General features: G+C 42.2%; 1 protein-coding gene across 1 annotated transcript in view; it reads right to left on the bottom strand.

Moving 5' to 3' along the window:
- Positions 1–10,854: 10,854 nt before the first annotated feature.
- ZMIZ1 (zinc finger MIZ-type containing 1) overlaps positions 10,855–25,351 on the bottom strand; it is a 153,573-nt gene continuing 139,076 nt past the window's right edge. Inside the window, exons 16-20 of the mRNA XM_074154954.1 lie at positions 25,086–25,154; positions 24,309–24,556; positions 21,158–21,321; positions 15,135–15,383; positions 10,855–11,486 (exon numbers count right to left, since the gene is read on the bottom strand). Of these exons, the coding sequence (XP_074011055.1) occupies positions 11,379–11,486; positions 15,135–15,383; positions 21,158–21,321; positions 24,309–24,556; positions 25,086–25,154 (838 nt within the window). The 3' untranslated portion in view covers positions 10,855–11,378. The remainder of the gene's footprint in view (positions 11,487–15,134; positions 15,384–21,157; positions 21,322–24,308; positions 24,557–25,085; positions 25,155–25,351) is intronic.

Genomic DNA, 25,351 nt, shown 5'->3' with positions numbered 1-25,351 from the left:
CTGTTTCCACTTTTATGGATTTTTTTGAGATAAGGGGATCTTTGCACAGTACCCAAGATAGGAGTGAACAATGACTTTATCCATAGAGTGCCATGCTGGTATTTTCTGTCCCTTTACTAATGATCTAAAGACAAGGGGTTTTTTTCAATAGTAGCTAAATCAGTATGTATTTTCTAGTTACCTTGTCGTGTCCTCTCAGCTTCAAGTCCATTTTTGGGAAATTATGACTTCATTTAATCTAGTTATCAATGTGCTTGTTCTCCAGTGACCATGAAAAACCTCACACTTTTTAGTGGTGTTCTAATTCCAGTAGCCATTGGACGTCATTCAGCAGAGCTGTCAGGGAGATCGGTGCCTGCCCTACAGATTTCATCAATCTCTCTCCCTTCCCCCAATCTCAAAAGACAACACAGAAGTTACAGATGGATAAACAAGGAGGACTCGTTTGATAAAAGTTTCTAAATACGTGTTTTTAGAAACACGCCTATTAAAGGACCCTTCCTATGTCCTAGCAGAGAAATTCCTGGATAGGATAAAGAACCTTAAATGATACAGTATTTCATATTGATACACTGCTTACAACTTAAAAGTCTTCATAAACAAGACTATGAAGTAACTGCGTATTACCACCATTGTGCCAAGATGGTCAGGAAACAACAGCAGTTAAGTGACTCTTCCTTGTAAAGAAACAGAAGGAATAAATGCTTGAAACGTGCTGTAACTTTGGGGATTTTGATTCCAAGGGGCTTGAAATGCTGTTACCTGCCGTCAGACAGATGCTGTACTGGTAAAAAGGTGATGCATTCCTGACTCTAACTGTCTGACTGCATGTCTGCTTGTTTGTTGCACAGGAAAGTAGGTTAATTGTATTATTCAGTCTTGGATTGATCTTGGCAGCTGTGGCAAGATCCCATTTTGCAACCCACCAACTGCAAGAATGCAACTACGTGCAACTCATCTGTGGCATACTTTGATGTGCTCTTCATGGGGCTGTGTGCTTAGACCAGGCAAATAAAAACTCAAATATAGACTGGAGGAATCTACTATTAAGTGGATTTCATATGAACATCACTTGATATTCGGTGATACAGGGAATTCCCATGGTATCGATTTTGACATTGATTTTAAGAACCCCTGCGCATCTGGGACCTGGTTATCTCAAAGACTCTGCTAATCTGGACTGTCAGTAGAGGGAGAGGTCATACAGGGATTTGGCTTGACTTTAAGTGGGGAGAGCAGGAATTTGCAGTGGGCATTCCCACCCTCCACCTGCAGAGCCTGGATGTACTGCACTTCAAAACACTCAGTGTAATTTTGTCTTCAAGGTTTTGGCTAAGCTGGAAGATGAGTTGAGAGCTGGGAAGGATTTCTGTGATCTGTTATCTGTGATATGCATTTATTTATGAATGGGGAGTAGAGTGGGGGAGATGGTGAAAGACCTTTTCCATTATACTAAGCGATTGCAGTGTGAAATTAAATTGTACAAGAGCTCAAAGGGCATAGAGTAGCCACACAGGTACATTTACAGATAAAAAGAAAAAATGCTAATAAATATTTCCCCCAATCAAGGTTTCCTCCTAGGAACTTGTAGTAACCCAGCTCACAACGTGAACCTTCTTTCCAGCACACGCTGTACATAAAGGAGGAGTTTCCCCACATGACTTCATACTAATTACCTACAAATAGTCATACAAGAAAAACCTCAATCCACTCATGCTCTTTACAGCCATGATTAGCATTTTCGTTTCAGAAGTTCTGAGTGACTTTGCTTGCTCGGAATTCATTACTCAATCTCCCTGCATAATGTATGGAAACTCACTGCTAATAAGTCAGATTACACAGCACCTTTACACAGTGCCCAGCGCACCTTGCAGCTGCCCAAAGGATTGTCCATACTATGCCCTTCTAAATTCTAAACCACAGAAATTTAAATAATAACAGAACTTGACATTTATAGGGATCAGTTCAGTTTATTTACCTGTGAAGTACCACCTCTAGTCTGAGGAACAAGAAATAAGGTAATAGTATCAGAGATACTTCTAGGCTTGATTAGTCACACTACTTCACCTTGTATGAGTAAGATGAGTCTGGAGCTTGGGATGATCTTACAGAAAATGGAATTGCTCGGGAATTACTCATCAGAGGAGACTGAGCAGCTCCTTTCCAAGAGCGGAAGCCAGCACTGCATTGCCCCCCCCCACCATCGCGAGAGGCGCTTGCAACACCCAATTGTATGGAAACCTCACCTCTCTCTCACCCCTGCCAGCTCCTGCTCTGCCTCCTCTTTTCCCTCACTGCGTGACTCCATTGGCCAGGTCTTGTTTCTGTGATACAACAAATATATAACCAATAAAACCAAAACCAGAGGAGTACTGGCACTTCCTATAGTCATGGTCAAAAACACTAGAAAATGCAGCCAGGTGAAAGAATAGGGAAGAACATCACATGTTTAGCATTTTAAGAGTGACAGGGTAGTAATACGATATTCTAGGTGGAGGTGTATTTTGGAAGTTAATTTTACTTGCAACTCAAATGGGAAATGGTTGAGTTGTTGACAGAGACACAGGGCCATGTGGGACCCACGGTCCCGTGCAGCACGTCACCGACTCTACCCCAGACTCCTAACTGTATGTTTTTCATTCTCCATCCCCGCTAGAGTACTTGGGGTTTTTTAATTATTTTCTCATAGGTCTTTGGTCCAGTTTTGTCCCTTTTCTGATCTTTTCACCTTCCCAGTATTTAGCAGCTTTCTACACAGTTATTTTCCTTACACTGCCATGTCTTCATGACCTTTCTTCTCCACCCTGTTTCTCAAGAGCTCTGCTTTACTCGGCTGCCTGGTAAAGCCTTGGGTTTTCCTTGAATTTGTCTTGTGTGTAAATTGGAACGATGACTCTTTGAGTAACACCTCCCTCTGTACTTTGTAAAGATGAATTATCCTGTCTGCACTAAACTAATTTGAACAATAATCATAGTTTTGAGACATGTTTTTCAGTTGTACAACTTCACAAAGGCAGCTGGAAGCTAAAAATGGTCAGATAGCATCAGTTTGAACAAGAATCACCCAGAAATTAAAAGCTTCTACAGATGTAACAAGACTAAAAAAATGCCACCAGTTTTTCTAATGAATGATTCTGCTGGAACCAGTCTCACAGTCCAGAGCCCCTCTGGTTCCTTTCTGCTTTTTTGCAGTTTCACTACAGAAAGGATTGCTTACCACCAGCACGTAACAGCGTTACTGCGCTAGCTAGCGTGGAACCTTATGACATACTTACATGACATAATTGCACATGACAATCATCTGAATACACAGTGTCCCACCAACTGAGCTAACAAGTTGTCAGATGCAAATTAATGTGTGTCACATTTACAATTGAAGAGCATCATTTTTTGGATAATGAAATGTTTGGTGAGATACTTACACGCTCAGGGTACGAATGTCTGTTGGCGTTCAGAGGAGTCGAGGTTTCCTCAACTTTGGATTCTGCCTCAGTGTCGCTCCCGTGCATTTTGCCATCAGTTTTAGTAGTGGCAATATCAAAGTAATGCTTCTTCCCAGAGGGACAGTCATTCCTAGTTTAGAAAGGAAAACTGCCAAATAGAATTTAATGTGAAAAAACATACTCTGCATAACTTTATGAACCGGGTTATTTTTACCAGTCACTAGGACAGCTAATCAGACAGGTACGTGGGTATGTCCAAAATTCACTGAATTTGCATGTCTTAAAAATGTAAAAAATGTACATTCTGAGAAATACAGAAGCAACAAACAAGGCAAAAATGAGCATTGACTATAAATTTGAAACATAAGAACAGTTGGTGAAAATTTGAATCAATTTAAATATGCATTAAAATTCTAATAAGACTTCAACTCTAGCATTTCATTAAATAACTGTGGGGTATTCCAATAGTTTTTGTGAACCAAAGGAAAAAAAAAGAATACAACTCTAACAACAGTGTGATTATTTTTTAAAATATTTTGCTTTTTCTAGTGTTTGACCAGTTAAAATTTATTAAAATTAGCAACCTGTCTCCATGTTCACAATAATCGATGTGTTGCTATGTGAACAAGGTGACGAATGAAACTAAATGTTCCAGAATAGTTCAACAAAATCCCAAAAACCAACATCATGAAATAACTATGGGCAAAGAGGAAAGTCTGGATTGCAAGATTACATTAAAAATGTAATTGTTCAAAACTCTGACCTAGGGAAAACCAGGATTGGTAATCCCAAAACTCTGTAGAATGTCTAATAAAGAACAAAAAGCATAGAGAATGCGGTGTATTTCCAAGTGGCAGATACTAGTGATTCTAGAGAAGCTGACTCTACTGTGTGTCACTGGATCCATCAAAAACCATAGTGAGCTCAGTAACTGGAAAGCTACTGGCCAAACCAGACAGACATATTCAATGAACAGCGGTAAGAGCTTAATCTCTTCTAGTCCACACACTTAGAAAAGAGAAGGTTTTTAACAGAAGGATAGACTTAAATAGCAGAAAACCAATTATTACGATTTAGGCAAGGAGTTCCTGGAAATGCAGATCAGCTATGTAGCAGACAAACCGGTAAGTCCATCTGTACCAAGCTGTTTGCTAACGCCTGTAGGAGTAATTCCTGTCTGCTTGCTTTATAAATAAAATTGCGTAATTGATTAGGTTCCATGTGGACTATTTTTACGTTCCCCTGAAAAATTCTGTAGACTGACGGAGACGAGATACCTCAGCAGAAGATTTCAGAAGTCTGTCTGATACAAGAAAAATTCTCCTTTGGGAGAGAACAAATGTGAACGGTGCATTGGCACAATAATGACAGGCGTTAGGAACAATATCCTACGGAGAGTCAGTAGGATTTCAGTGACACAGAAAATGGAAAACTGTAATAAGGTGACGTGGTAATAATTCAAAATGTTGACCAGAAAGGTAATCGTTCATGAGTGGAAGTTTGCAATACAGGAAGATTTGTACGGACTTGGAATTAAGGTAAGAGGAAAGTGGGTTCTGGTTAAATATACATACAAGTAAAAGCCTGGGTACACAAGCGTAAAAATAGGATAACAAATGAAAGTACTATATATAGCATACCAGGTGAGAGCTGTACAACTGTTTTATATGCTGTCTGGCTTACTTCTTTAAAGGAAAGCAGCTCTCTTCACACACAGGAGTCCCATCCCCACTGTCCGAGCAGAAAACAAACAGGTCCTTCCTCCAGGCTTCTAATCCTTGTCAGTCTCTTTGCTCCTGTAAAAGGCATGATGAAGCACATGGCAACTGAATACAAAGCACACAACCAAAATGACATGATTCAGAGATCCATGCTGATTAGGAAGAAGAAAGAAAGAAATGTTGGGAAATAATGACTGTTCTGAAGTTGTTTGATAGTTGATAGTCACACTGCAAGGTCACAGGCAGATACTCCTGTCGGTGGCTGCCTGGGAGGACATGACGCACCAGGACGTGGAATGGTAGACTCCCCCGTCAACTGGATACAGACATCATACCTACCCCGGGGTCCTCAGGTGACGTCTGGGGGACTCCCCACTTTCAGAATCGTCCTAGCTTCCTCAGGCTTCACAGTAAGCTCGAAAAACCTACAGCGTTTAAGGACATCTCGAGCTCTTCATACTTTTCTCCATCTGTACAGCGCCGAAGCGGGTTTGCACAGTGTCTCGCTGACACTTCTTGGGAGCTTCCAGGAAAACAGAACACCAAAAATAAAATAATCATTAATTATTGGCTGGAATGGATAAGTATTTTTCCTATTTCACTACTAAGTGCACTTTAACTCAGTTTTATTACGTTATCCTAAAAGCCCATTGTAATGGGTAGTGCCAGCAAGGAAGGCAGAAGTTGAGAGTCAGAAACAAATGCTTTTTCCCAATTTTGAGAAAAATCAATCTCTGTTCTAGATTTTTATAATATATCTGTATATATACTTGTGCGTGTCTATCTCAGTGAACAATAAGGACTCGTGTCCTTGTGGAGCTGTGGAGTAATTGCTATATCTCAGTTACATACTTGTACAGATACTCATATTCTGGTTAGGTTGTTCCTATGTATATGCATTTGAAAGATGTCTTTAGACTAAACACTTCCACAAATGCCATATATAAATACAGAGACACTCAGTAATTCTCTCTTAAAACAAGCTCTCGGATGCAGAGTGACTGGCGCCTGTGGCCGGGACAGGGCCTGTGCCTGCCACGGCTGTTGCCGATACTGCGCTGTGTGTACTCCCGGTGTCACCATCCGGCCTGCTTGCACTGGCACAGGCAGAGAAACTAAGCAGACTTCGTAACTCAAAGGCTGCATTTTGAAACCAAGTCCTTTAACTTTAGGATGGGGATGCATTAAAAAAAAAAAAATCACCTCATTTTAGTCATCTTCCAAGGTCACTAATTTCACGTTAATGACAGTCTCCAATTGAAAGAAAAATATCAAACTAATGAGAATTTAACTGTGTTGGATTAGGCAATAATCCTGTATTACAGAACACACACATCAACACCAGAGCAGAGCCCTCCTTCCTGTTACTCCTATCATGCAAAGATTTCATTTCAAAGTCACTGTTTCTTGTTTAGGTGACAGGCAGTACCTGTGTACTGAACCGCACGTCACCGATACCTTGCTTGTCCGGGACCTTCTTCTATGTGATTCCGTGTCTACCAGTAAATCTGTGTTCATAACCTTTTATTCTGTGTCCCTTTCCAGGGTGGTTCAGGCCTTTCCCTTCCTGCCGCAAGTCGTGCTCCCTGGGAAAGGTAAACCCTGGGCAACTGACTTCCACGCTAACACAAACCAGGGAGGGCAAGGAGGGAGGCTGGGTGTTTCAAAAAGAAACGAAAAATTTACAAAGCAGCTGCCAATTAGCCAGACCTTAATTTTGCAAATTTATTTAGGAAAAAAAAATTAACATGAGCAAATGAGAATATTTCAGTGTTACAACAGAGTATATAAATGTCTAGCAATAGTCAAATAATTTGATCTTTAAATACAAAATAACCACATGAACACCTAATATACAGGTTTCATCTGAATACATATTTATTAGATAAATATTAGGTTGTCACATCATCTAACTACATACAGTTTTGCAAGACTAAAAATCACAATTATTTTTTCTGACCAGTTTAAAGTATGAAATGATTGCATTGTACTGTACATACAATGTACAAACAAAGACAATGGCCATTTTTGCATGTTACTTCAGATTGTACTTTTTTTTTTTTTTAATTCTCCCTCTGATCGTGATATCAAAAATTGTACAAAGTATGAATTTGGTTACAATTTTTTTTCGAATCCCCTTATTTTTTCTTCATTATTTCTGTAGCACCCTAAAAATACACAGGTGATAGACTAGTACACGTAAGCTAAATATTACATGTAGATAAAACAAAACAAAACAAAGGATCAGAGTATATTACAGAAGTGAAAGTGAAACAAATGCTGAGACTCCACAAACGCTAACAAACAGGATTCATTTTCCACATAAGATGGAGCTTCAAGCTTTTTTTTTTTCCTGCGAAATAAAAACAATGCACATTCCAAGGAAAATGAATGCGTTTCTGTTAACATGTCTCTATTTGTCATTTACATATGTACAGCTGTCCCTTGAGTCTCCGCTGCAGACATTGGCGTGTATCTGTCAGTCCTATAATAATGTCTTGGCAGCAGAACTGTAGATCTCTGTGGGTTCTTTCCCAGATGAACTTCCATAGGGAAACAATTAAAAAGTAAACAAACAAAAAAAAAGAAGAATAAAAATACTACTGGAATTTCATATAATAATTAAGCTTTAAAACAAATGACTGTGATTACCCTATTTGCTAGGTTTTTTTCTCTAAACTTTAATACGGCAGTGAACAGATAAAAAAATAACTAAATTTTCATTTAGAAGCTTTTTCATACTGACTCCACTATACAGTACCTGATTTTAGCTGACAGATAAGTTTTAAAACTGTCTCAAGTGTCCAACATTTGGGTGATGGGTAAAATCGTATTTTCTCTTAAGTTCTGCTTAGAAACCAAACGTTTCTGTAAGCTTAAAAATGTCAACCGTCCACTTTAATTCTCTATTACTGTACAAAGCAGATGCAAACACTGCTCCAAACATATTGCTAATATCTATGGGGTTTTTTTTCCCTTTATGCTTTCCAACAGGTACTTTTAAATGATACATTTTAAATACTACCAGTTAGCAAAAGGTCAATCCTTAACATACCCGGTTTAAAATACTAATATTGTGTTTAAGAGAAAAATCATTTCAGGTGACTAATTTAGCTGCTCAGGAATCAATGGAGAGCGGAACATTAAAATAGAATCAATTAAAAAAGTCTGAGCAACCCGTTCCAACTAATAGTGAGAAATCTTCTTTATTCCAAACCTATGGCTTAAGAAACTTCCCCCCCCCCAAACAAAAAACCCAAACTCTAGGGCATAAAATCAGTTTATCATTAGCCACCCCTGCAAATGACTTCAATACCTATATAAACAATGCAGCAAAAATACAGGGGGAAACTACTACAGTAAAATGGCTACAAAACACATCGGGAACTGAAGAACGGTCTTTCCCAGGAATCGTGCGGTAGCAGCACCACACCACAACCAGGTTACCACCTATTACACCAAGGTATCTTTAATACTCTGCAGAGACCCTCTACAGGTTGTCAAGCCTACATAAGAAAAAAGACACTTCTAAGCAGAATAAAATATACTATACTGTTTCCCTCCCCCACCCACCAACATCCCTAAGCGTTACCGTGCCCCAGTTTTAGAGACCGGAGCACCAGAACAGTGATATAAATATGGTACCTTGCATACTTGCTGCTTGCCTTAGTGCATCTTTACCTGTTCCGACAGCTGGTCCCAGGTGTTCTGCTCACTTGGGCAAACAAACAAAATCTCTGCCTTTACCAGCCCACAATCACCCGCAGTCAATGAACATCGGTCGCTTAGTTGATTTTTTATTTTTTTTTTGCCCTAGGCGATCACTTACTACTATGTTTCCATGACAGAGCTGGGCCCTGATTGTCCAGGTACTGCCTGATGTATCAACTCATTCATCTCATAAATGGATACAAAATTTGGGTTAATTTATCAAAAGAAAATGTGGGGGAAAAAAGGAAAAAAAAACAACCAACTCCCTTATTCTGTTAAAGAACCCTCAATTTTCTTTTTTAAAAAAGGACCCATATTTTTCTTCAGACAAGGTATTTAAAAACACCAGCAAAAGTATAACCAGATCATGAAAATGTTGAATATTATCAAAGACGATACTAAAATATTCACAAAGATATTTACAATAGCAATTCTTAAAATAATTGATTTTGCATAATGAACAGCGCCTTTCTTAAAAAAACTTGAAACAGGAAAAATATAAGTGTGGGACCATCTCTACATAATATGTTTGACAGATTCAATACTCCTACTGGAAAATAAAAGAACTAAACTGCCATTTCCTTTAATATCTACAGCAAGGTGCTGCTGACTAGCATATATATATCATGACGCATGTACAGCAGTAGTGGGAAACGTTAACAAAAAGAGCAAAATAAAACAAAAACCGCAAAGAATTTACAAATATGACTTTGGTGAGGAAAGCAAATCCAGAGTCGTAAGCACAGAGCATGCCATTTACAGCACTGCAAACTAAGCACAGAGGGCTAGGAAGCGATCTAGTCAAACCGACGGGAACAAACAAAATTTTGCCTGGCACTTCAGTCTGAAACATACCGTGGCGAGCAAACGAAGGGGGTTTGATTGGATTCGGGACGGGGAAAAGGAGCGGGGTCAAATTTGCTTCAGGAACAAAAAGAAAGGAAACCAATAACTGTACAGTGGGCAAAAGCTGAAATGTTGCACCAGGAGGGCAGAGTTGGCACACATGCACTTCTTACACAGCTACTGTACATCACTTATACGAGAGAAAGAGAGAGAGACGAAGAGCACAGAGATGGGCACAGAAGCAATAGGAAGCTCATGCAGGAGCAGCAACCACACGAGAAGCACAGATCACGGGGGCAAGACAGTGATGGTGGCAGCAGGGTCTCTCGAGGGCAGTAACAATCTACCGACAGTTACTTATTCTCCCCATGCCCGGTCCTTCGGGAGAAAGAGCTCATCCCGGCAGCCAAAGTTTAAAAAAAAAGAAACTGAAGGAGGAGAAAAGAAAAAGGCTGAATTATCTGTAACAGTCAGGAAAACAGAACGCAAAGCAAAACAAAAATGAAGCTGTAAGATGTCTGTCCAATGTCAATGCCCCTTCTCAAGCCGATCATTAAAAATAATTACGCAGATAGTGAAGTTACTCTCCCTCCATCCTGCAACGATTGCCTGGCTGCCTTCAGCCCAGCCTGTCTTACTATGTATTGTGCAGTACAGACAGCGACACAAACGCTCGGGGCACCGAAGGCTGTAGGTAACAATCGGGAACAGTTTGGTTTGCATCCCCCTCCTCCTCTTTTCCATTCCGCACGGCATACATGGCAAAAAGATCTGTTACAGCAATCTCAACAGCTGGATATTAACGCAGCCACAAATGGTACTGATTTAAAACCAAAACCACAAAAAAAAATCCCTAAACATTGCAAACATATATTTTAAAAAAAAATTTCCCGGGTGTTTCCAATCTATGTGTTTGGCCAGAGGAATCCTCTGCAAAGAGGTGGTTAAGGTTCCTGCGCTTGCAGAAATACCGACACCCACGGCTGCAGCCTGGAGATTCTCAGGACCCCGAAGCCGCACTGGCTAAACTGCTGGCTCCCTCTGACGGGCCTGTACGTCTTCCCTATCTTTGCCACTTGACTGTAGGATTTGTGCTTTTTTTGAGCTTCGTACGTGTTTTTGTGTTTCTTTTTGTGTGTGGCCAGGACAATCGCTCCAACGCAAACCCGCGGTTGGAGGGGGGCAGAGGGGAGGTGGGGCGGAGGGAGATACAGTTTCAAATAAATGGAAGAACACGCGTTGGAAGGACACTCTGAGACGGGTCAATTAAAGACAGTTCCATTTTGTTGCCTTTTCTTCCCTTGCCAAGATTCGGTTTTGCCAAGATACTTCAACACTATGTTTATCACAGAACTCTCTCTCTCGAGGATGAACAACAAATGGGGTTTCCAATAGCTGCACAACTGTCTCTGCTTCTCAGCAGACTCAGAGATTACTGCATTTGTTTATTTTTTTGTATTTTTTTCTCCCGTCACTTTCGCAGTCTTTGAAGCTGACAAAAGCAGTTCTGAGATGAAGAAAGCAGGGAGTGCACCATTGGATCAAGTTGTGAGGTTTGGTTTTTTTTCTTCTCTTGTGGAAAAGGAGTGTTAAGATTCCTCGCTGTGCAGCCACACACGTGTGAACAAGTGAAAGGGATGGGAGAATACACATGGTTTCAGTTGTTCTCAAAGAGAGACAGAAGGTCATCATTGCTATTGCTTGGCAAATCAGGAGGATCCAGGTACGAAAGCAGCTCATCTGGATTTGTGAGTTCTGGAAGCAGCTATAAAATATAAAGATAAAAGGAAAATTACAGATAACAGAAACACCATTGAGAAAAAAAGGGATTAAACACCACACATTCCTGGAAACTGCCTTTCATAGGTATATATCCAAATAAACCGGAAGGCAGAGACACAAACCTAACGCCCCAAGAGGATGCAGTATCCGCCTGTTTGTGAGAGTCTGTAATACTCAGTTTTTACCTGTGAATTACATCACCATCTCAATTAGGGTTTCTCAATCAACCTCCCCATCACAAACTTCATCAATAAACAAAGTGTATTTCCCGGCTAGTGATGCTGACAAAACTTCTCCATAAATGTTGTTAGTTTCATATAAAACACTGAATAAAAGGTGCAGTTTGAGTAACAGATGTTTGAGCTTGAAGGTAGGTCAGCCCAGACCGGTCTATCTGGCTGGCGCCTGGCAGCGTGGTGGCCACCCAACGCCTCCATCCCTACAGAAAGAGGCAGCCCTGTCCTCTCCTCGCCCCTCAGCCACCCCCAGTGCCTCTGGGCGCTGCTGTGAGCTCTGGGGCAGTCAGCTGGAGCAGGGAACTCGCCCAGGGTTAAAACTAGCCCAGAACTCGGGGGAAAAAAATAATAATAGCAAAACCACAACCGATGAGGAGTGTGGGGAGGGCAGTGGCAAGGCAGGTGGGTGAGTCCTTTCCCCTTCCACGCCGGTGACACAGTTTATGGTGGCTGGAAATACCTACTCAACTGCAGCATTACGGGCAATTCCAGACATTTTAAAGGGTTGGAGCATAATACCCCACCCAACAGAGGATGCACTGATCTCCACAATGTTTTAAAGTATCAAAAGGAATAGTTGTGGGGGGTTTATCTATATTTTTATTAATACTGTATGCCAAATAGAAAATTTTGTTTTTCCAGCCATCACTCAGATTCTTGTTGATCTGACAGATAACAAGCAAATCGCAACTCCTGTGTTGCGTACCAGAGTGTTTTCTGCTTTATTCTGCATCTCGCCATGTCCTAGTCAAAAGTAAAAGTGTCTTTTATACAAAACAGCAGGGAAGAGCGTGTAATAAACTCCCTTTTATATTCAGTGTCGTGTTAAAGCAAAGACAGAAAAATATGGACTGCTTTAACAAACTTAATAGTAGGTATGAGAAATTTCATTTTAAGTTGTTCTGTTTTCAAATACTATAAAACTAAAAGCTTGACTGCATCACATTTAGCATGCAAATATTGTATTTATATGCTTCTATTACTCCTGTGCAAATGCAGCTTCATCTTCTGATGTTATATGGATGAACATATTTTTCAATAAGCTAAACATGAAATGCAGAAAGAAGTTTATTACTTTCTAAGCATTTTGAAAAAAATGCCATGTCAAGTTTACACAAACAGGATCTCCCAGAAGGAATGCTTTTCTTAAAATACCACCTCCTTTTATTCATGGTAAAAATGCTGTTGTCATAGTATTAGGCTAAAGATATAAGGCTTTGAAACGTATTTCACCTGCTCTCAATTTTTTATGAATACGTAGTACAGAAGCCCAAAAGAAAACAGCGCCCCCACCAAACGTGTAGAAAGTTGAAACTAATTGAATTTGTCCTACAATTTTACAACTCAATTCTTAAAAATTTAACATAATGTCTCTGAGACTCATTTTTGTATACAGGGGATTTAAAAAAAAATTTTTTTTAGAGAGGTGAAAGTTTTAAACAATATGCTCAGTATCTCTGAAGATGAAGTCTTCTCAGTTTTGAGGGTGACCTCAACTTGCCTTGGTCGGGGGCCCAGGCAGCCCAGCCTCCTCCTGCCCAGCCGGTGTGAAAACCAGAGACCTCAGAAAGGACGTGGTGGGCTCTGAGGGTGCTGTGCTGGAGCAGAGCTGAGACAGAGGAGCACTGGGGGCTGTCAGGGGTGGGGGCAGAAGCTACGGGAATAGGGGCAAAAGTTGGAGAGATGCACCCAGAGCTCCCGAAGCAAATTCTTGAGAGGTCTCACCAGTCATCTGAGTCTCGTGCCTCTGCTGTCTGAGGTACAAGTGTCGGTCACCTGCAATCTGTATCTATACAAAGTATATCCCTTAACCCAGGTTAAACCTTAGACTGCATCACACTGAAGCCCTAAAGAGTTACCGTGACTGTCAGTAGGCAGCACACCAAGTTGCCCATGGTACAGTCCCCTGTTTGGTTTGCTGCATAAGACTATATTCAGCCTGGTTCCACAACACAGCCACTGAAAGTTAAACCCATTAGAATAAGCCATCTGATCATGTTTGAGCTCATAGATATTTCAAAGAACTATATTCCCGCACTGCACAGCACTCGCCTTCTTATTTAGCTAAGATAATTTCAGCCTCCCGTTAAGAATCCAGCACGCCTCCATCAGTGATAACCATGGTACCGTGATAAATGTACAGGTTTTTCTACTTTGCTTTTCATCGAGTGAGTGAGTGCCTGACCCGTAACAGCATACTTCATGTTGCTTAAGTATTTGAAGAAAAAAAATTACTTTTTTATTTCAACTATTAATATTGCTCGTATGTGGTCCTTAAGGGTTCAGAACTCTAACTGCCACGTGAACTGCCATTCCCAAAGGACGTGTGCGTGACCGTGTTGCGTGAAACAGCAGCAGTCTGGTTCAGAGAGAAGTTACTCCACTGAGCACTGTTCCTGTAACCGGAGTATCCATCCCTCCCCTCTGCGAGGCCACCTGCCGGCACGGTGCTCGTGTGTGACAGGGAAGACATTAAGTATACACCAACCGTAAATACAGATAGAAATCCAAGGCACAGAGGTGAACGTTTCTCTAAGAAAATCACACCGTGCAGCAGCAGACTTTGGAACAGACAGAAGATACACGACAGGAACGCACGACTCAAACGAAAATCCAGTCCTAGTGCTAAGGAATTTGTGTTGTGGGAGGCAGGTGGTTAACCCTCAGCTATTTCACTTCCAGCTCCAGTGCATGGACAGTAAGAGTCGGGAGGTTACTTCTGGCCTTCAAACTAGGTTTATCTTTGTTTAGTTGTGAGCTGCCTCCCACAGTGGCTAAGGAGGCAGAAGGTGTCCTTGATGTTTATTTTCCTCTGTGGTGTGCCGGGAGAAAGAACTTGTGCCGCCGAGCTACCTGCACGAGCGGGGATGGATGGATGGGCGCAGCCTGGTTTTGGCCACAGGGCGCAGTGACAGTGCCACAGGGTGGGCCAGCACAGATCCCCCCTGGCACGCCGCAGGGCTCAGCGCACAGCTCGCCTGGCGCAGCTCCGCCACAGGCAGAACCACGCACAGCTGCGTCCTGCCTCTTATCCGGGCACCGCGATGGCTTCGGGGTCTAGACGAGCACACGGGAGCCCCCGTCCAGCGACGAAGGGGAAGGGAGGAGATGGCTCCCAGCCTGGTGCCTGAGCTGCCGTCTGAAGAAATGCCTGCCTCGGTGCTGGGAAGCGGCTCTGGCTCGCACGCCATGCAGCTGCTCAGACCAGACCCGCTCTCCCGGCCGGCCGGGAGCCCCCTGTCACCTCGGCTGCAGCCCTTGCGCCCATGTACCAAAGCATGAAAGGATGGCATGTGCTGTGGAAGCAGCTCCCCGTCCCCAGGCCCTCCCCGCCCTCCCGCCGCGATGCGAAGCACACGCTATGGCAGGCAGATGATAGTATGACACAGACTTACATCCAGCGAGGGCTCCGGCATGTCGGGTGCTCCCTGTCCACCAGCCTGACCCTCTAAGGCTGAGGAGGGATTAAAGGTCAGGTCACTGTGTGGATGGTTGCTAGAAGCGGCCGGGGGCGGCTGCCGGGACTGCTGGGTAGGAGGCCCGCTGTGATGTAATGGCTGCCCTGACTGGCTGCTGGGGTGAGGGACGTGCAAACCTTGCTGCATGGAAGTATGGGACTGATCAGTGCTGCCGGGATGAGGGATCTGCGGAGGAGGAAAAAAGCAGGAAAAGAAAGTGAGGCCACAAGGTACAGTGCTCGCGGTGCCTGACTCTGTAACCGCCATGTTACAAAAAGAAATAACTTAAATAAATTAAAAAAAAAAAAAAAAAGAAACAAAGAAAAGACATACACAACAACAACAAAAAAAAAACACCCCAAAAAAAAAAGAAACAAAAAAGCGCAATTGGAAAAGAAAACTCCATATCCCAATGTCGGAGGAAGTGTTTCAGCTTTTTGAAGGTTATCTGCAAGGGGGAGATAAACACCTTGGATTTGTGCTGTTGGTTTGCTTCTTTGTCATGTGGGAAACTGTGCTTGAAGATGCAAAATAGCGAACCCCAAAGAGGAGGGAGGGAGGTGCTGCTCAGCATCAGCAAGGCAGATGCTTTTGCCCTAAAAAATTCCGTGAATGAATGGAGAATTTGTTGAATAACGATCCCTACGCCAGGAAACTGCTTAACTGAGGAAATGCATCATTTCTGCTCAGCTCCCCTATTGGGTGGCTTCCCCACACCGCCGCCTGTTTGTGTTTCAGCTCGTCACAAACATCTTGCGAACACCAGCCCTTCCCCACTCCTCCCCTCCTTCTCTTTTCAGGATGCAACACCCCTTTTAAGGGCTGAAGATTTTCCTGGCTGATATTCCTGGGTTCTGATGGCTGACCAAACCCCAAGCCAGCTGCGCTAGAGAGCTCCCCACCCGCCAGCAGAGCTGCTGCAGGAGCCTACATACCTGCTGGCTGCAAAGTAAAATATATTACCTTAAACTAAGCTAATGATCACACTTGTATTTTGTATTCATGCTGTGGATAAGTTCTCTAGCAAAAGCTTAGTATTTTTTCTGTTTTCTGTGGGGAATAAACTACCAAACCACATGCATCTTCCAAACCCTGTCAGGGAATAACGGGGGAAAAGTCTTTCTCACGTGACAGAGAAGCAAGAAAAATGCACAAGCCCAATTCTTCCTTCTGCTGCGTGTCATATTTAATGCTAGTGGATTCTTTGGGGCTTGACCTTGCTGCCATGAGAAAGAAGTGTCTGAAGGCTTCAGAATCAGATGTCTTGTGTCAATTGGGTATATGGAGAAGCAAAAAATGTAAACATTTTTGAGGAATGCTACATATTGCCACAAAGTGGAGCTGAAATAAAAGAACAGATACATACAACAACAGCATGAAATTCATCCAGCCAAGCCAACAGAAACCAGCAAAATGCTATGTCAGCATTGACCCTTTCGTATCATAGTAAACTGCAAGGTTATTTTAACCTTAGTCTTCAGTTTTGGAAAGCAAAAGGGAGGTTATTACAAAAATTAATTAAAATGTTCCCACAAAATAAAAAAAAAAATACAGAAATAAGCGTTTTAAAAAAATACATTTCACCACTCTTATGAAAACCGAAACCTGAATACTGATCCATTGGGACAGTCGAACTCAGCTACACATGGGTCCTTCGGTGGTGGAAATAAGCAGGATTCTATCTGCAACACCTCATTTGGGCCTCTCTCCCACATGAGAGTTTAAAGTAACTGTTAAGAAGTACCGATACACACTCTTCTCTCCATTAGGGTCACAGTTTGACTACTTGAGAAATTCTGCAACATTATTTTGTTACCTTAGGGGTAAACTTGTACAAAATCTGCCCACAGACCACACTTTAATGTAAATGAATCTGCAGCCTAAAAACTTTGCAGAAGTCCAAGTGAAAGTAGATGTCTACCCAAATAGCACCGTTTCCCCTTCTTCATTCACTGAGGACACGTGCAACAGAAATAGTGGACATTAAGAAAGCTTAATAATAACAAAAAGTAAAAAGCAATTTAAGACAGTGTTGCTAAAGGGGGGAAGCAGTTTCCAGGAAAAAACCAAACCAAACCAGCATTATCTTGATTAGTGTCTTAAATTTATCCCTGAATGCACAAAGCAAGAATCATACTGGCATGTTCATATCAATAATTATTTAAACCAAGAGGCATTCATACGTTCTCAGACACATTTCAAAACAAACAAACAGGTTAGAAATTCTACATTATGTTTATATATGCAAGCATTTTATTTATACAAATATTTAGTTGCTAAGGCAGTATCTTGGGCATTGACATAACTGCAGAATAGCAAGTAAGAGGGCTACCATAATCTTAGACAGCCATCACAGGTTCAAAATCCACCTGACTTACACCACAGACTCCACCAACCTACCTGTGAGGAAGTGAAATGCTCAGGACTTCTACATGTTTCTATTTGCATTCAGCTCACTAATGATAAGTTTGCCGTGGTGCAAAAAAACATTCTAAGCAGTACACTTTGAGTATGTTCAGCTCCCGTCTGAGACTCCTATCATTTTATGAACGCAGAGTCTGACGCAGTTCCCTTTGGTTACATAGCAAGGTAATTCCGGAGCTGTTTTTAGAAGCGTAAACTTTGGCACTCCTAAAACATTTACAATCTATAAAAGAAGAGCTTATAGCACACACAGCTACATCTCCAGCTCAATAGCAGAAAAGAATCCAACTCTTTACGAGCCCAAGAGTGACCTCTAGGAGTGCGGAGATGTACCGCTGTAGAGCACCCGCCCCTGCCAGCTGCAGAACAACACTCCTTTCATCTCGGGAGAAAACTGCCAGTGAGAAAAAAGATCAGCAGGTTGAGTCGATGGTTCATCTCTCTCTCCATTACTGGGGTCATAGTTTTACCAACTCTTTGGCTGGGTTAGCTGGCAGAACCACTGAAAGATGCCATCCTGCCCTGCTGCTGTTCTCGCCCACTTTTCCTGTCCATGCCTTTGTCATCAGGTGGCTGCTTGCAGACATGCAGCGAACTCAACTGGGGAACTGACATGGATCAAAGCTAAACTCTGTTTTTTCTCCCCTCTGAATTAATTTCCAATCACAACAGTACCCGGATCCAGATCATTCATGGCTGCAATAAAATTTGTGCTGCTGCGAGAGAGGAAAAGTGAAAATGGAAATAAAAGTGATGACTTTTTACAGCAGCACCAGCTCCTCTCACCTCACCGTGTATATGAAACTATGGTGTGACCATCCACTGCTCAGTCACGTGCCACTCCTTCCTCACACCGCCTGCAACAAGCACTAAGCCACAGCTAACTCAGAATTCACCTTTGTCTAAAACTTCTTCACAGTTTCTGAAAACAAACATGACGGGATTGTGGCAGCTATTTTGTAGCAGTCTGGCACTGGCATAGAAGCATCTGTTCTACAGTTCTCACAACACTTTGCACTGGGAAGAGGTATTACTTCTAGCCATGTTTCAGGTCTTGATTTTTTCTGCTTCCACAGGAGCAGAACAGCAGTGTTGAGAGAAGGTAGTTCTGATGATCCAGCCCTGGTTACCCAGCCCGACATACCTTGGGCAAACACATCTGCACTTCCTGGAGTGACCTACGGAGTATGTCTGGAGGGATCAGCTTTCTCTGCCTTCCATTAAATAAGGGCCAACACACAAACCTTCATAATAGGAAAATTAGGAGCTCCCTCAGCAGCATTCAGCTCCAGTTGGAGACAGACCTCGGGTCTAAAAGGACCTAACATCTGATCCTGACTCACCTCATAAACATGAAACGGTCAAAGTGAATAGTAAATGAGCACAAAATACACCTTAAGTGTGTAAGAAGGAAAGACAAAGCCAGACAAGAGCACAGACAACATCTTAAAACCTTAGTTCAATTCCGCAATGTAATTTATAGTTATTTTCATACAGAGATGTCTGTCCAAAGACATTCAGCTATATAATTTAGGAATGTGTTAATTGCATACATTTCTCTAAGAGCAGTAATTTTAAGGCTGCCTTTCCTGAGTGTCTGCTACCGACAAACAGTTCATTTTTGAGAGAGAAGGAGAAAAACAGAAAGAAGAAAGCAGAGACTTTATAATACTGAAAAAGCTGTGTGAGAGCACTAGCAGTCCTCAAATGTGGCCTAGACTGCATGACATGATGACATTGACAAGATCAATCTAATTCCCTTGTGCTAGTAGACCTGAAAACTGATCCTCATTAGAGAAAATCAGCCATTGGCATCAACTGGGTGGAACCTGCTTTAGCGCCGCTTCCCGTTCCCAAACACTACAGCTCGTTTATCGTGAAGGATGAGGGAGAAGTGAGCGAAGGTTTACTTTAATTGCTAGCTTATCATAAGCAAGTATCGGATTTACTACACACTGGCCCACAGAACCAAAAATCTATTAACATTTCCCCAAATACCCTCTTACAGCTCTGGAGCATGCACAGCCTTGAGCAACTTTCACCTTTGCTATCATCTGTAAGCAGTCCCATTTTCAGCAAGCCACAAATTCTTCACTTTTATATTCAACCACTTCATATCCTACCACTTCAGAAATTTCACTGGGGCAACTCCGAGAGCAAAGGTATAGCAGTTAACTGACAAAGTCAAGAGGTAGGTGTCAGGTAATAGCAAAGAATAATTCCCTGTGGCTTTCATTCAAAGGAAAGCAGTTGTGAGTGGGTCAGGTTGGTAGCATTTCCCCTCACTACTGTACTCTAATACTGTGTGGTTGGTTCTGATGCAGATAATTCAGAATGCTCTTTAAGCTGGGGGTGTGGAGTTTGCCAACGTAAAACGAAGTTTACGGCATGTTTGTTCTGTCCTTTATTAGCCTGTAAAGTGGTAAAGTCGTTACGGTTTCTGGACCCTTCCTTTGCAGACAGTCTTGTTACTTGGGCTCCCTCCAAGCTATACTGAGAACTCTGTCTCCACTCCCTTCCTATTTCTCACCATCCTCCTTGGAAAGCCCACTGCCAGCTTAGAGGAGACGTTCACTGAGTAGGCTTTGGCTGAGCATCTGCCACCACATTTCCTCATTACATGCTGAAATTGTACTTTCTAGTATTCACTAAAGACACGGCACAGATGACTTGTCAAGTTAAACATCCTTCCTGTGCAGTAACAGCACACTATAAAGCCCCTGCCCTGTAACTTAAATGAACATAAAAGGATGTACACATGCTCCCTGCCCCCGCCCCGAGTTAAAATAGATGACTAGCCATGCCTAAGAGCTAAATGCTGCTTTTCTGTCACTGAGCTGCTGCAGTACTGCATTTTCTGGAGATATATAAATTCTGTATATAAAACTCAGTGCTTTCAGCAAGCTGCTTTTGCAGCACACAGTTCTGCCTCTCCATCTGAGACCCGAGGAACCTCCATCTCTTAGTCTTTTACAATGATAGACCCGCAGACCAGTGGCAGCATCTCTCCTTGAAATCTTCAGGCTTGTCCTGCTCCCAACAGCTTAAAGGTGCCTTTCATGCTACTGGAGTAGAATTCCCCCTCAAAACGCTTTGATGCAGATTTTGCCCTCGGGGACAACGCCAAGGAAGATACTGTCCCTGCTTTGAAGTCACTCAACGTCTTGCTGTAACAAGCTGCCTGCTGAAGGTGGGTGTTCACACACCCTGCTGGCCTAGGGAATGAAGTCTAGTTTTCTTCAGGTGTCAGAGCAAAGCACAACGATTAACACAAGCGCACCAAGCCAGGTTGTCTCTTTCAGATAAACAAGCTTAAACAACAATTCAAAAAGCTCAGAAATGCTTCTCCAAAAACTCGAAAAGGCCAGAAATTAAAAATGGCATTTTTGGCACTTCTCAGGACTACTCTATTTCACAAACTTCCGAAGTGAGGAATCCACAAAAAGTAAAAGCAGTTCACGAGGCAAGTCCGTTAGCTGGATGAGAGCTCCTTACCCCCACAAAGGAAAACCTACATCCACAGCACCATTACTTACAGATTCCTGCATGGGGTGGCTGAGAGGCTTGTCGAGAGCTGCCATGCTGCTCGGCATGTCTGGGGGATGTGACAGCTGTGGCCCATGCATGAAGTCATTCATGGACGTGCCACCGGGATTCCCGTGTGGGAAGTCAAAATTGCCGTGCCCTTGGTAACTGTTGCCTAGAAGAGAAACACATGTGATATGAAAGAAACTATCTGTTTCCCAACATTGATCTCTTAGAGGTAAAAGCTGTGTGGGATGGCATCATCCCTGCACAGCACAGGACACGCTGAATGTGACAACACTGCTCCCCAGTGCTAGAGGAAGTGAGGGAAAAACGGCACCCAGCTTCCAAATACTGGCTGCTGTAATAACTCATGTGCATCTTGTCACTAATTGAAAACTGCTGACAACTTGAAAAACTACTGTCAAGTCACTACATACACTTAACCAAGTAAATAAGTGAAAGGGATATTAAATTCTGTGGAATATTTGCACCTGGAAGCACCTCAGACTGCCAAAATTATTTATAGGACGCCTGTGTTATTTATGTCGACGCTTCTATGCACTCAGTACGATTGTAGCATTGCTTCAGTTTCTGAAGAAGGCAACTGAGAGAACTGTATCAGGAAGATGTCACAGGACCAGTTCATAGCACAGCATCTATTTTAACTCTTCTTCTGCAGTATAAACAGGCAACTTCCATTAAGACAGCACAGAAGAGGCCTTCAGGTCTAATTGGGATTTGTGATGTAATTCTCCTTGCTCCCACAAATCCTAATAAAATTCACTTGACTGTCCGCAAATACAGCATCAATTTTCCCTGCTTGGATCTATTCTTATTTTCAGAGTTACAAACTGGCTGCCTGTAGCCCGTGTTTCAGTGTGTGCATATGTACCCTCATAACAAAAAACTAATGAATTAATGACATCCACCTAACTTCAGCCTGAAACAATGTTTTCCAAAGCAACAAAATTTCACACCAATTCGGAATAAATGATTTGGATTTACCCCCACACATCTACCATCTAGTGACAAGCCTGGAGTCCCCTGCTGGTCTGCAGGACAAGTACTGTATGACCATCCTCATTATGTTTTGATCTGTCCTACCTCAGCCCAGTGATCTTCACTTGAATTCTAAAGCAAAAATGTTACAGGGATTTTACTCGCCATATTTTTTCTGTCCAGATCCCTCTGTTAGCACTTCCAATGGAGATACCAACTCTGGTGGCTTATTTGCTATAAACACTAAAAATTGAACTAAAGCCACTGCAAAGCACTGAAATAATGAAAATTATTTTCTCTGAAATAAGAGACTAGCTTTGGAGCTTGCAGGGAGAGCCTGCAGCTCGTCAGCTGAAGTACAGCAGCTTTAAACGTTCAAGTCAAGAAGGGAGCTTGACAAACTGAAGTAGCTGCATCATTTGCTCTTTAGCACAGCTTCACAAGCCGAAGTTTAATCTCAGAGGAATAGAAGTCATTAGCCATGTAAGAGTATTTCTCAGGGAAGTCAGGACTTTGATCTATCATGTAAATATTGCAGAGCCTTACTAATTCTTATTTTGTTAATCTGCAAACTGGATGAGTCTCACAGAGTGTAGCCGGTCTTGCCTTGCTTCTCAGGAAAGATTTAATAGCAGGGAGCTGGGATAAGGTCTTGTATTACTGAGTACTTGTTATATTTGCAAATTAAACTTCAGTATGCTTATTGTCAAACCCAAATAAACAAACATAAACCACAGTAGTAATACTACCACTACTTTGCCCTAGAGTACTGTTAGCCAGAGGACATTACCTAATTCTGAACACAAAGTTTCCGCGCAGGTATTGATGGAGGATGAAGAAGCAAGGCAGTACGCTCGGGGAGATACAGCCATGCAGCAGCATGTCCTTCTCTGGGGCAAGAGCTGTGCCGCGTGCTGAGGGACCAACCCATAAAGACACTTAAGGATAATCTGGTGCTCTGCATTGCTATGCCTATTGCAGGGGAAATAGGAGAGCGTGGGTTTCACCTGCCATGGATGACTCAGGGCTCCGAGAAGCAGTGACTACCTCTGCTACAGCATCCACGGGGGAAGGCAGGGAAATAACAGTCTAGGCAGCAACCATTACACAAACCCTACACCCCACCTAATGTGGCTACCCTGTCTGTTCCTGATCGTGAGCTAGAAAGATGACAAAGAATAGATGGCTCCCTTCTCATGCTCTGACCACACTTCACTCCTACTAAATGAGTGAAAATTTGTGATTCAGTGCTCTTGGCTTTGTTATAGTAATCATTCATCTGTTTGAAAACCTAAAAAGTTTTATCATCTGTCATCAGTTTTGCAGTCATTGGAACAAATTAACCATATTTTGCATGCAATCTATATTTTTCTTCAAACGCCTGCGAAAAGCACATATATCACCTTGTAATCAATTTGGGGATTCTGATGGTGTGAACAGTTGGTCTTTTCCCAGAGCCGAACTGAGTCATATCATATTACTTGCAAAAGAAACAGTCTCTGGTTTCACATTTTCAGAATTGTCACTATAATTGGGCTCTTCACAATATACCAGTCATTTGAAAATGTATCTCCACTGCTTGTATTTAGCTCCCTGTTTCTCAATCTGGCAGCACATGGGTAGGGGAACTCAAAAGTAATTTTCTAATGCAAGGGTATTTGCAAAGCAGTTAAAAGCTCTTTAAAAGTCATTCACTTTCTGGGTGGCCTACCAAACGTCACCTGCACAGCCACAAGTTAAACCTAGTGGCCCACGTAACAGGGTTAATGGGTCAGGTTCTGTGCTTTGTAACTCCTGTAGCACAAGGAGCCTTCACTTGAATGAGAGTGGAAGAGAAGGAAAATGGACTGAAAAATGAGGAGAGATGTATACTGTGGCAGGCCATGGACATATAAGGTAAAATACAATGTTTGTTGCCTCAGGGAGGGCTGCATGGCAATAAATATGACAAGCACCAATTTCCTTACTAAGATACATTTTCCTCTAAACAGATGAATCTTAAATGAAAAGACTGATGCAGAGTTTCAGAACTGCAGCCGTATAATTAGCTTTCCTTATGCATCTCTCCGAGAAGATGCACTGTCAGACCTGAATCACAAAGCTGACTCAACCACTGACTCGTAGAGTGACCGCCTGGGTGCACAAAGCTGTAAAACTAACCTTGGTTACCATATTCAGTGGAGTTGTTGCCTCCTGGAGGAGGGGGTAGGGACGGGTAAGGTGACGGGCCAGGACCCAAAGCTGCAATCATCTCCATCACATTTGGCATGATCATCTGGCTTGGACTCATGGTCTTAAATCTTTTTGAGGGAATGCCATCTGGGTCATCTTTGATGTGAATATCTGATTTTATAGGGACCGGCCTCCAACTGCAAGTTGGATCAATAGTAACTTCTTCAAACTCTGAGCTGTAAAATAACATGAAAATATTAGCATATTAATTATTATTATTTTTTAATTAATTCTGCTGAAGTTTCCATAAGAATCTGCATGGTAGCAAATGTTCTGAAATGCTCTAGTATAATACAACCTCAAGATCCTTCACTCCTCAAGTGTGCGCCATAAGCAAGTTTTAAAAAAGGCAACTGTGAGAGCACATTTCTGTGTTTATCCACACAATGAAATCCAAACATCTCTCTGTGGTAATGCCATATGTGAATCACAGGGACTACTTGAAAATACAAGAGAGCATTTAATCCTCCATTCTCACTCTTCCCTCTGCTTCATTGGTAAGGCTGCCATCAGGAGATAACCCAAACAAGATCTATTAAGTAGATGGAAACTGATTCACTGTGTCACTAGCTCCACCGAGCAGCCATGAAGTAGAATATTCAAGTTCAATCACTAAGACCTACTTCGGCGTGACTATCTCAGTACTCGTTAATGTATCTCCTAGTTGCTTAGTCTTGGATATCAGAAATTAATAAGTTCACTTACTTTTGTATAGCGTTCAGAATACCCCACATGTACTGGTCAACCTCCAAGCCCTCCAGCAGAGCAGTTTTACTAGAAAGGAAAAAAAACCACAAACCTCATATTAGAATATTCCTACACACGTGTAAAAGAGGGATGAAAGAAGGACAGGTTAGTCATGGAATCAGCAGACAGGGATCCACCAACTTACTATCTGTAACACATAATTTCAGAATGATTTGGGGCACTTTTAGTTCTACATCTGCATTACCGGGATAATAGCATTCTAC

The sequence above is a fragment of the Numenius arquata genome, chromosome 10, assembly GCF_964106895.1.
Source record: "Numenius arquata chromosome 10, bNumArq3.hap1.1, whole genome shotgun sequence".
Lineage (NCBI taxonomy): Eukaryota > Metazoa > Chordata > Aves > Charadriiformes > Scolopacidae > Numenius > Numenius arquata.
The sequence above is the reverse complement of the archived record's forward strand: the minus strand, read 5'-3'. Positions and strand labels throughout refer to the sequence as shown.